Here is a 13,188-nt window from a genome sequence, read left to right on the forward strand (position 1 = left end):
TATGAAGAACCTGGTATTTATGTTCTGCCTTCTTTGAGTTGCTGGGATAGAAGCTGAAGTAGCCCATAATTCCCTTGCCAAATTGAGGATTCTCTTGTTAATTGGGAGAGCTATACTGCCTTACGTAGCTGGTTGCAGTATATCAAATAGTTTGTATGATTCTCTTGAACCAGCTCAGCTCTAAGGGCATCTCTAGAGTTTCTGTCATCTTTTTTAAAAGCTCTTGAACAATTTTCAAGCTGTCCCCAACCATGTGCAAAGATGAATCAATGGAATTAACTGGAGAAGGGGATGATATTCCCAGATGGAGAAAATCATTTGGACCTTCTCCTTCCTTCTCATCAAATAAAGGCTGAATGTCTGCAGTAATCTGTGTCATCAGGGAGGAGTATGGCCTCTGGAGACTCCTCTGAGGCAATTTAGATGCTTGTATTTGGAGAACAGATGAGTGATAGCTTGGGGTACCTGGATGTTGTAGTCAAGGAGGCCAGAACGGCCAAGTCTGAAACCCATATGGGTAAGACATATTTGCCAAAGGTGAAAAGTGGTTGCTGCTCCCCACCCATCCCTTGCAACAAGACACCTGGAACTCATTGGAGAAAGCAAACCAGCAAACAGGAGAAAGAACGAGCTGTTGAGCAGGGATAAAAGAGGGAGGGAACATTCTGTACTGGGTCTGAGCAATGAAATTGTGAGGAGCCAGCAGGCGGAAGTGCAGATAGTTCTCCACATACCAAAGAAGTCTATTTCCATATGACAGCAGTCATTGTTGAATACATAAGCAAACCAAACAAATACAAGTCAAATGTCAGTATTCATATCTGAATCAAAACACAAACATCATTCATCTGAGGCCTTTCCAGAACACCCATGGCTGCCCAAATTTGCCTAGGTGGGCAGCTTGTCACCTACAGCATAAACCATTCATAATCCAATAAATAAAAGTTGGTGAGTTCAGTTCATGCCTACAGTTTTAGGACAGGGTTTTTGTATATACTGGAAAAAATACATAGGTCCGATCTGAGGCATGTTGACAGAGCAATGTGCAAATGTAATGGATTTACAGGATCAGTGCTATGCCCCGGCCTTTAAGCAGTCTTTTGGGAGGACCCCTTTAGTGTGCCACACCCCCAAGGAGGCACGCATTTTCACAAAGTTAGATCACACAGCCTCAATGGCTCCGAGACTGAACCTCCAAGGTAGAGCTCTGCAAATCCGAGGATATCCGTGGATCATTTTTGTGAATCGAATGCAGATACAAAGGAACCGGAAACTCTCATTGATAAGAAAATTGATACAAGTGGCATTACTGAACCTGGTGGAACAGTTTGCATGTTTGGAATATTAAAATCACTGGCTATAACCTGTTTAGGAAGGACAGAGTGGGTAAGAGGTGGGGACTCTAAAGGATACCATTACCCATTTTAGAGTTATTGGTAAAGCAGGAAACCACAGGAATCTGAATGTATGTCAATCAGCGTGCTAGCTAACAAAGCTCAGGAGGGGATCTGCTACAAAACACCAAATCAAACTAGAGTACAGGATAAGTTCCTCCTTAAGCATCTGTCTAGAATGCATGGAAAGAAAAGTTGTTATGGGGGACGTAAGTTTGTCTCATGAAGTTAGCCAGTAGTAAAACGTCATTAGAGTTTCTGAAAATGTAGATGATAATTTTCTTACACAAAAAGTATTACACCCAATGCAAGGTAACTATAGATAAAGATGAATTAAACACTGCACTTAAAGTTGGTGGTTGCACACAGTTTGGACAGAGACATCTCTTAGGGGAGGAGCTATTAATGGAAATATAGAGAATCCCAATTAATCCCAAGGGATGTCTCTCCAAACTGTGTGCCCCTCTGCACAGGAGGAGAGGATGGAAGATGATAAAGTACAGGTAGGATCTGACAAGAAACAGTCAAATGAAAAAAGTCCCTTTCAACTACATCACATAATGGCAGACAGCTAAAAAGGGACAATTTTTTTAAGTGCTTATATACAAATGCTAGAAGTCTAAATACTAAGATGGGTGAATGTGAGTGCCCGGTATTAAATGAAGATACTGATCTAAGAGGCATCAGAGAAACTTGGTGGAATGATGATTATCAACAGGACACAGTAATATCAGGGTTCAAAATATACAGCAATGTAGAATAATTCGTGCGACTCCTCCACCAGCACTATATGTGAAAGAAAGCATAGAGTCAAATATAGTAAATATCTTAAATGAATAACCTGTACTATAGAATTTCTATGGATAGAAACCCCATGCTTGAATAATAAGGATATAGCAATAGAGATATAATGCCAACCACCTGCCCAGGATGGTAATGGTGACAAATGCTCAGGGAAATTAGATTTTATAAAAATAGAAAACTCAATAAAAATGGGGGATTTCAACTATCCGCATATTGATTGGGTACATGTCACCTCAGGACAGGATGCAGAGATAAAGTTTCTTCACCTGATACATGACTGCTTCTAAGTGGAACACAAGTTCTGGTCCAAGAGGTGAATGCTAGTTAAACAGAAATTAAAAAGCACAGTCCCAAAAATGAAATGCCTGCAAGCTGCATGAAAACTTTTTAAAAATATCATAAGAGGCTCAAATGAATTGTATACCCCAAATTGAAAAACACAGTAAGAGGACCAAAAAAGTGCCACCATGGCTAAACAACAAAGTAAAAGACATAGTTAAATGCAAAAAGGCATCCTTTCAAAATTGGAAGTTAAATCCTACTGAGGAAAATTGAAAGGAGCATAAACTCTGGCAAGACAAATGTAAAAGTCTAATTAGGCAAGCCAAAAAGAACTTGAAGAGCAACTAGCCAAAGGCTGAAAACCTAACAGCAAAAAAAATGTTGAAATACATCAGAAGGAGGAAGGCTGCTAAACAATCACTGGAGCTTCTGGGTGATTGAGGTGCTAAAGAAGCATTCAAGGAAAATAAAGCAGAGAAAAGACAGCTACTGACCTTTGTAACTGTTGTTCTTCGAGATGTGTTGCTCATGTCCATTCCTATTAGGTGTGCGCACGTCTCATGTACAGTCGCCGGCCCCTCAGTGGTACTTGTAGGGTCAGCTTTGGAGCCCCCTTGAGTTGCACCTTCATGGCGCCCTACATAGGGCTCTGCTGACTCCCCACCTCTTCAGTTCCTTTTTGCCAGCAGACTCCAACAGAGGAGTAGGCAGGTGGGTCTTGGAGTGGACATGAGCAACACATCTCAAAGAGCAAGTCAGTAACTGTCTTCTTCTTTGAGTGTTTGCTCATGTCTATTCCAATTAAGGACCTGCTTGTGAGTCACTTAGGAGACAGGGTCAGAGTTCAACAGATAACTGATTATAGTATCGCTCTAGCAATTGCCGCATCGTCTCTGTCCTGCTGAGTGATAGCATAGTGCGCCGTGAAGGTGTGGATGGATGACCACGTTGCTGCCCTACAGATGTCCTGAGTTAGGACTTGTGCTAGGAAATCTGTCGAGGTCACGTGGGCTCTTGTTGAGTAGGCTGTCAGTACTGGAGCTGGTACCTTCGTCAGGTCGTAACAGGCCTTGATACATGACGTAATCCACAATGAAATCCTCTGGGAGGAGACTGGGAGGCCCTTCATTCTGTCTGCTACTGCAACAAAAAGAGTTGAGATGTCTTCCTAAATGGTTTCATCCTCTCGACATGGAATGCTAATGCCCTCTGAATGTCCAGGGAGTTGAGCCTCTGTTCCGAGCTGCTAGCATGCAGTTTGGGGTAAAATACCGGTAGAAAAATGTCTTGGTTTGAGTGGAACTGGGATACAACCTTCAGAAGGAAGGCTGGATGCAGTCACAGATGAACCGTGTCTTTGAAAAAGACCTTATAAGGAGTCTCTGAAGTCAAGGCTTTGAGTTTTGAGACTCTTCTGGCCAACGTGATGGCCACTAGGAAGGCTACCTTCCAAGAAAGGTATAGGAGGGCACATGTTGCTAATGGCTTGAATGGTGGTTTCATCAGTGCTGACAGAACCAAGTTAAGGTCCCATTGGGGAACTGGCTGGCGCATTTGAGAAAACAGCCTATCAAGGCCTTTGAGGAAGTGACCTACTGTGTGATTTGCAAAAATTGAGTGCCACCCATGGATGAAAAGCCAAGATCACAGCCAGGTGTACCTTATTGAGGATATTGGAAGACCTTGATGTTTAAAGTGTAACAAGTAGTCCAAGATAAGAGATATGGATGAAGTCTCCGGAGAGGTGCCTTTCTTTGTGGACCAGATAGAGAATCTCTTCTATTTCGCTAAGTATGTGGTCTTAGTGGAGGGTTTTCTACTTGCCAGGATGATCTCTGACTTGTTCTGAACATCCCAGCTCCTACAGGTTCAGCTACGGGGCTTCCATACTGTAAGATGTAGGGACTGTAAATTCAGATGACTGAGGCAGCCATGATCCTGAATGATCACGTCTGGCACTAATGGAAGGCTGATAGGGGTCTCTGCTAATAACTCAAGAAACATGATGTACCTGTGTCAGGGCAGCCAAGCTGTGGCTACCAAGATCATTGAAGATTTCTCTCTCCTGACCTTTAGAAGAACCTTGTGGACCAGAGGTATCCGGGGAAAAGCGTAGAGCAGATGTTGTGTCCATGGGATGAGGAAAGTGTCCGCCATTGACTCCCTCCGGCTGAGATTCTGGAAGAAGCAGAACTATGTGCACTTCCTGTTGAATTCAATCGCAAATAAGTCTATCCGGGGAATCCTTCACCTCTGGAAGATATTGTTTGCCACAACTGGGTGGAGAGACCATTCGTGGGTGGGTATCGACCTGCTGAGGTAGTCCACCAGCACGTTTTGAGATCCCGGTAAGTACCAGGCTTCTATTGTATCTCATGAACTATGAAAAAGTGCCAGAAATCTAGGGCTTCCTGACACAGAAGAGAGGAGCAAGCACCACACTGTCTGTTTATATAGAACATTTGTCATGTTGCCTGTTCTTACCGCAACACATTTGCCTTTCAGATGAGCATGGAAGGCTGGACAGGCCAGATGCACCGCTCTGAGCTCCCTTACAGTGATGTGGGTAGCCAGATCTTCTTGTGACCACAAACCTTGGGTCCTGAGGTGGCCTAGATGAGCTCTCCAACCTCTGTCCGAAGCATCAGTCACTAGGCTCAGAGTGGGAGATGGGTCTGAGAATGGGACACTTGCACAGACTGAACACTGATCTAGCCACCTGTGGAGCGTCTCTAACACTGACGCCTGGATTGATATTACTTTGTCTATGCAATCCCAGGATGGTCGGTACACTGAGGCGAGCTCTGCCTACAGAGGTCTGAGGCATAATCTGGCATCTTGAATCATGTAAGTACAAACTGCTAAATGGCCCAACAGTCTCAGACAGTTTCTGACAGTGATCACGGATGTTGCTTCCATTCTTCTATGATAGAGCATATGGCTCAGAACTGTGACTCTGGAAGGAAGGCCCTAGCTTGGTTCGAGTCCTGGACTGCCCCTATAAATTCTATCCTTTGTGTGGAAGTCAGTACTAACTTTTGTACATTGATCGGAAGTCCCAGCCTGGCAAACATCAGTTTTATGAATTCTATGTCTGATTCCACCTGATGTCTGGATCGGCCTTTGATCAACCAATCGTTAAAATATGGGTAGACCTGTATTTTCCACCTCCGTAGGAATGCAGCCACCAACGCCATGCATTTTGTGAAAACTCTGTGGGTTGCTGAGAGACTGAACAGCAGCACTATAAATTGGTAGTGAGACCGGTTGACCACGAAGCAAAGGAATCTCTTGTGTCTTGGGATGATCAACACGTGGAATGTGTGTCTTTCAGATTGAGGGTGGCATACCAATTTCATGGATCCAGAGAGGGAATGATTGATGCCAGGGAGACTATTCAGGATCTCAACTTCTTCATGTATCTGTTAAAATTTCTCAGGTCTAGAATTGATCTGAGACCGCCCTGGGCTTTCGGGATTCAGAAGTACTGTGAGAGTAGAAACCGTTTCCCCATAGCACCTAAGGAACCTCTTCCACCGTTCCCACTCTTTGGAGCTACTGCACCTCTTGAATCAGAAGCTGTTTGTGAGAAGGGTCCCTGAAGAGGGATGGGGAGGGAGGGGAACATGAGGGAGGGAGCTGAACTGGATAGAGTATCCCAGTTCTATTGTGCGTAGTACCCAGCGGTCTATTGTAATCTGGGTTCACACATGGTAGAAGTGAGACAAGCAGTTTGAAAATAATAGGGATGGAGGATCAAGGACCTGGGTTGGTACAATGTCCCTGGGTGCACCCTCAAAAGTTATGTTTCAGCACCAGGGGGTTCACTGAGCCCCCACCATGGCTGGATGAAACCTGAAAAGGCCTCCTTCTATTGTGCCTGCCCAGTGTCTGACCAAAGTCCTGTTTTTGCTGGGGCTGGTAGAAACATGGGAATGCTTGAAGCCTAAAGAGCCTTCTCTGGGATGCTGGTATATGTAGACCCAGGGAATTAAGGGCGGCCCTTGAGTCTTTTAGACGATGCAGTTTTGAGTCAGTCTGATCTGAAAATAATGACTTACCGTTGAAAGAGAGGTCCTGCAGAGACTGTTGGACCTCATGGGGGAGGCCTGTAGCCATGAACTGTGGCATACTGCTACCCCTGAGACCATAGTAAGGGCTGCTGCATCGGCAACATCCAGTGTCTCTTGCAGCGAAGACTTTGCTGTTGCTTTACCCTCTTTTACCAGGGTTGAGCATTCTTTTTTAGAGTCAGGCAGAATAGAGTCTGCAACTTCATCATGGATCCCCAGGTGTTAAACTATTATCTACTTAACACCACCTGCTAGTTCACTACTGTGAGTTGCAGGCTCCCCGGGGGAATACACCTTTCTGCCAAAGAGGTCCATCTTCTTTGCCTCCTTAGCTTTTGGTGTAAGGCCTTGACTCCCCGTCTCTCTTGTTCGCTGCCATGACCACCAGAGACCCAGGAGGAGGGTGAGTATAAAGGTATTCAGTTTTTTGAGGGTACAAAGTATTTCCGCTCAACCTTCTTGGCAGTTGGGGGAATAGAGGCAGAGGTTTGCCACAGCACCTGTGTGTTCTTATTAAATGTCTTTATCAGGGGCAAGATCTGGCTGGATCTGACAGAGAGAGTATCTGTCATCAGTTTCAACCCCTTTCAGAGATTTCCTCAACCTAGATTCCCAGGTTTTAGGCAAACCTATGGAAGAGGTCCTGGGGGGCCACGTTCTCTGCTGTCGGTGCTGGGGAGGCGTTGGCGACTGCCTCATTGGGAGATGAGGATTCTCATAATGGGTCTGTTTCCTGTCCCTCTGTGCCTTGCGGGTCTCGCTATACCACCTTTAATTCCACCTTGGTGCGTGCAGTGTCATGCTCGGCAGCTGTACAAGTGCTGTATTTGGTGCTGTGTCTGGGTTCCAGGTCATACTTGGTGCTGGTGTCAGCTTCAGGCTGTGAAACAGTCTCTGACTGGGTCTAGCGGTACCTGCTCCCTGACACCAGGGACAGCGACCAACCTGAATGGGGCCCCAGGAATTGGTGAAAGGCCCATGAGATTCAAAATGGCCACTGAGTGGCCCATGGCATGGGGAAGGGGTGAGCTATCTCTTGGTTTTGGTACCTCCCTCTGTCCCAGTGCCGACTCCTCTGCAAGGTGTAGGACTCTGCCTTGGAGTCAGATTCACAGTGTTCGTTCTTAGGGGGCCACGGAGGTGCGGTGCCAGCGAGTGGTGCCAGGGCGATGGCTGGTGGGACATCATCGCCAGCTTCTCAAGGGCCTTTTGAAGGCACTATCTGCTGTTTCAGTGCTGGGGCTTCTACCTCCTTGGTCCCCAAAGGAGAGTAATGATCCCTTAAGGGGATCTGTTCTAGTATAACTACTCTATTATAATTCTAAGTACTTAACACTTAATGATTAACACTTATTCTAACTATTTACAGGAGCAAAGTGAAGAACACTGGAGGAAAGTCCCTTGCGGAGCAAGAGGCAACAGATTCCAACCGTCATAGGTGGTAAGAAGGAACTGGAGAGGCAGGGGATCAGCAGAGCCCTACACAGAGTGCCATGAAGGCATGACTCTAGGGGGCTCCAGAGCCAACTCTAGGTGTACCACTGAGGGAAAAACCTTCTGGCGACTGTGAACAAGGCACGCACACACCTAATTGGAATGGACGTGAGCAAGCACTCCAAGAACAAACTAAATGAATTCTTTGCATCAGTCTTCACTGCAGAGGATGTGAGGGAAATTTCCATAGCTGAGCCATTCTTTTTAGGTGAAAAATCTGAGGAACTGTCTGAGATTGAGGGATCATTAGAGGTGGTTTTGGAACAAGCTGATAAATTAAACAGTAATAAATGACCAGCACCAGATGGTAGTCACTGAAGAGTTCTGAAGAAACTCAAATATGAAATTGCAACTGTGGTATACAACTGTGACACTCTGTGTCTGATAACAATACCCCAGAAACCCCATATTTGCCAATGTCATATAATTATGATATATTCTGTACCAACTACACCTTTTTTGGTATTATTTTAAAAGTCTCAATCTGCTAAACATTAATATCCTGTTGCATTGTATTAAACAGCTTAAATTCAGTGTTGGTAAATGCAAAGTCATGCACATTAGAAAACATAATCCCAACTATACATACAAAATTATGGGGTTTAATTAGCTGTTACCACTCATGAAAGATCTTGGAGTCATTGTTGATAGTTCACTGAAAACATCTGCTCAATGTGCAGTCACAGTCAAAAAAGCTAACAGACTGTTAGGAACCATTAGGAAAGGGATAGATAATAAGACAGAAAATATCATAATGCCTCTGTTAAATCCATGGTATGCCCACATCTTGAATACTGCATGCAAATCTGGTCGCTCATCTCAAAAAAGATATATTAGAATTGGAAAAGCTACAGAAAAGGGTAACAAAAATGATTAAGGGCATGGAACAACTTCCATATGAGGAGAGATTAAAAAGACTGGGACTTTTTAGCTTGGAAAAGAGATGACTAAGAGGTAATATGATAGAGATCTATAAAATCTTGACTGGTGTGGAGAAAGTAATAAGGAAATGTTATTTACTCCTTCACATAACACAAGATCACAAGGTCACCCAATTAAATTAACAGATACTACATTTAAAACAAACAAAAAGGAAGTACTTCTTCACACAACGCACAGTCAACACATGGAGTTCATTGCTAGGGATGTTGTGAAGGCCAAAACTATAACAGGGTTCAAAAAAGAACTAGATAAATTCATGGAGGAGAGGTCCATCAATGGCTATTAGGATGGTCCAGGATGCAACCCAATGCTCTGAATGTCCCAAGCCTCTGTTTGCCAGAAGCTTGGAGTGGATAGAAAAGGATGGATCACTTGATTGTCTGTTCTGTTCATTCCCTCTAAAGCACCTGGCATTGGCCACTATCGGAAGATAGGATATTGGGCTAGATGGACCACTGGTTTGACCCAGTACAACCGTTCTTATGACTTTACATGGACAAACAGAGGGCAGAGGCCTATACATGTGCATGCACATAGGCAATGCTTCAAAAGGGCTAATTTCCCAAACTGAGGAAAATTATGAGCGCAACTGATTGGGACGAAAACTTCAAATTAAAAATTGTGAATGAAAACTGGGAGTTCCAGATAAGTTGCTAGATGGACAAAAAGCCACAATTCCACAATCAAGAATAAAGACAACTTTGGATAAAAGACCATCCTGTTCAGTGATGAAGTGAAGGCATCAATTAGACATAAAAAAGTAGCACAAATGGAGAAAAAGAATATAGATAGAAATCAATATAAATTAGAAATTATGAAGTGTAGAAAATTGATAGGGGAAGCTAAGAACATAAGGGAAAAATCTATAGCTGGCAGGGCTAAGGATGATAAAAAGGAGTTTAAGTATATAAGGAACAAGATGGAAATAGTAAAGGCATTAATGGTGATGCAGAAAAGGCAGAAGTGTTCAATAAATATTTCTGTTGGGATTCTGGATAGAAGCAGGATGATGTACTCATATCATATGAGGATAAGGAAGTGCTTTCCAGTCCATTAGTAACGATGGAGGATGTTAAACAGCATCTACTAGGGATAAACATTTTAAAAATCAGCAGGCCTGAATAACTTGCAGCCAAGAGTGCTAAGAATGGTGGGATCAGGAGATCGCTGGCCCACTGATGTTAGTTTTTAATAAATTTTGAAATACCAGGAAAATTCCAGTGACTGGAAGAGTGTTACTGTTGTGCCAATATTTTAAAAAGGCAAGGGGGATGACCCAGGTAACAATAGACCTTTTAGCCTGACATCAACCTCAAGCAAAATAATGGAACAGTTGATACAGGATTCAACTGATAAGGAATTAAAGGACAGGAATACAATTAATGCCAGAGCCAGTCAACACAGTTTGTGAAAAATAGGTCTTATCAAATAAATCTAATTTCATTCTGATGAGATTATAAATTTGGTTGGTAAATATAACTGAGTAGATGTAAGAGACTTTTGTAAGGCATTTTTGTAAGGCACAATATGCTAATTAGAAAATTAGTACTATACAATATCAATAGAGCACACATTAAATGGATTATGAACTGACTAACTGACAGATCTGAAAAGTAGCTGTCACCAGGGAATCGTCATTGAATGGGGATATTTCTAATGGAGTTTGCAGGCATTCATTCTAATCCATACTATGCTCAATGTTTTTCAATATTTTCATCACCAATCTGGGAGTAAATATAAAAATCACTGCTGATAAAATGTGCTGATGACACAAAGATCATCAGAGTGATAAATAATGATGAGGACAGAGAAAACTGGATTGTTTGGTAAAGTGGGCCCATTCAAACAAAATGCATTTTTATATAGCCAAATGCTAAGTTACACCTCAAGGAACAAGAGAATAGGGGACTGTCTCCTGGAAAGCAGTGAGTCTAAAAAGGATCATGCATTCATATTGAAAAAGCAACTCAACATGAGTTCCCAGTGAGATGCAGTGGCAAAAAGGGCTAATATGATTCTTGGATGAATAAACAGGAGAGTAGTGATAGTGGGAATAGAGAAGTGATTTTATCTCTGTATATGGCATTGTTGAGACCAAACCTGGAATATTGTATCCAGTTCCAGTGTCCACATTTGAAGGAGGATGTAGAAAAACTGGAGTGCATACAAAAGAGCCACAAAATTGATTTGAAGGATGGAGAAAATGCCTTAAAGTGAGAAACTTAAAGAGCTCAATCTGTTTAGTTTATTAAAAAAAAAAAAAAAAAAAAGATTGCAAGCTGACTTGATCACAGCACCTTCACAGGGAGAAAATACCAGATACTAAAGAATCCTTCAATCTAATGGAAAAAGACATAACAAGAATCAATGTTTTGGAGCTGAAGCCAGACAAATTCAAATAAGAAATCTGGTGCAAATTTCTAACAGTGAGGGTAATTAACCACTGGAAAAAAACACCAAGGGAGTGGGGGATTCTTCACTGAATTAAGCCTTGGATGCCTGGCTAAAAATATCTTCCCAAAAAACAAGTTATGCTTTAGTGAAACACAAGTTATTGGGTTCAATAGAGGGAGACTAGGTGAAATGTAATGGCCCGTGATATATAGGAGGTCAGACTAGATCATTTCGTGGTCCTATCCAGCCTTAAATTTCATGTATGTAAGGACATTTTCATAAAAACAAGTTTTACTTGCTTTGGACTTTTGATTGTTATTTCTTTTTTGTTTTCAACATTAAAATCACCTCCATAGTAACTAAATTATGACGTCACCAACAAATCTGTGAACCTATGAAATGATTCTTACTTGATATGGGGAATAAGCAGTAGGAGCAGATTAGTACTTAAGCAACCAAAAGGAAAGGAAAAGAGAAATTACACATACACCCCCCTATATATGCCCACAGAATCATCTTAATAGCTTCGAGTTTGTTTTCCATGTTTTAACTGGTCTTGAGACAAGAATTTAATTTAAAAAAAAAAAAAAAAGATATATTACAGTGTGAGTTCAACCCTGAATGTGAAGCTGCAGTGCTCTTGTATCAAAACAGCCTTAGTGATACTATGTACCTTAAAACCACTAACAATTGCTTAGTCCAGAAAGAGCAATACAACAGAGAACAGGACATACCTTGTACATTCTATTAAGGTAATTTTAAGACGGCCTTCTGTCAATGGAAAATCTTGTATGTTGAGATCCCGATCTTCATATTCCTCAGGTGACATAACTTGAAATGGAAAAAATGGCTTGAACCTGGTAAAATAAATATAAAGTCTCACTTTTTTTGTAAGTAGGCCTATTTTACTAGTTCAAAAAACACTAACAGGACTATCAGGAATAAAGAATGAAAACAATATACTTACAAGGCAATAGATTTTTTTTTGGGTGGCGGAGTGGATTGTTGCTTTTCTGTTTAAGACAATCAAGGACAGAAACTCTGATTTCTACAAGTCTGCCAACCAAAAAAAAAGCTACTAAAATGTTTCCATAAAAGAAGCTGAAGAGTTTATAAATACAGCAAGATGTAAACATTTTGTTTTCACTGGAATAGATTTGAATGTCATACCTCAGAGTGCCAGTAATCATGAATAAAGGAGTTTATAAAAAATATTCTGAGCTGAAACTGCCTAGGTGTATAGTATTTTAAAGAAAAATCTTGTGCTATTATGTGTTAAGAAATGTACTATAAGCCTTCAATTTACTTATATACTACAGTATTTAGGTGATTAAGAACAAAATAACTCCAGACAAATATTTACATAGTATAGCTTTTCATACAATAGCATAGACCTACCTAGAGATGTGTCCTAATAAACATTAGTATTGTTATCCAGGCTAGTACGTGGGTTCCTGCACCGCTTGAAAGAATTGTTAGAGCATTAATTTTCTGAGTCCAATGAAAATTATAAAAACCTTGAAAATATTAACTGCCTTCTTCAGTTTCTTATGTATACATTTTGAATACCTTGATATGCATTTTAATACTTCTTTACAGTCTCAAAATAACGATTTCCCTCATTTGCAGCGCATGATCTGGTTTTGCACGGATTTTAGTTTAACCAGTGCAACTTGTGTTTTGGACAACGCCCAGGATTTACAGAAGCACATAACTCTCATCTGACCGAGCATGACAGCAAAGGAAAAAAAACAGAAAAACAGAAAGCTCCTGTCTTCAATTCACCTGTAAAAGGTTTTTTTTTT

The 13,188-nt window shown here is 41.7% G+C and overlaps 1 protein-coding gene across 1 annotated transcript in view; it reads right to left on the reverse strand.

Moving 5' to 3' along the window:
- Nucleotides 1-13,188, reverse strand: part of PDZD8 (PDZ domain containing 8) — a 127,946-nt gene that overhangs the window by 82,140 nt on the left and 32,618 nt on the right. Inside the window, exon 2 of the mRNA XM_067561299.1 lies at nucleotides 12,118-12,240. Within this exon, the coding sequence (XP_067417400.1) occupies nucleotides 12,118-12,240 (123 nt within the window). The remainder of the gene's footprint in view (nucleotides 1-12,117; nucleotides 12,241-13,188) is intronic.

Source organism: Emydura macquarii, unplaced genomic scaffold, assembly GCF_026122565.2.
Source record: "Emydura macquarii macquarii isolate MOO-44397 ecotype Brisbane River unplaced genomic scaffold, CSIRO-AGI_Emac_v2 contig_2372, whole genome shotgun sequence".
NCBI classification, from domain to species: Eukaryota; Metazoa; Chordata; order Testudines; family Chelidae; genus Emydura; species Emydura macquarii.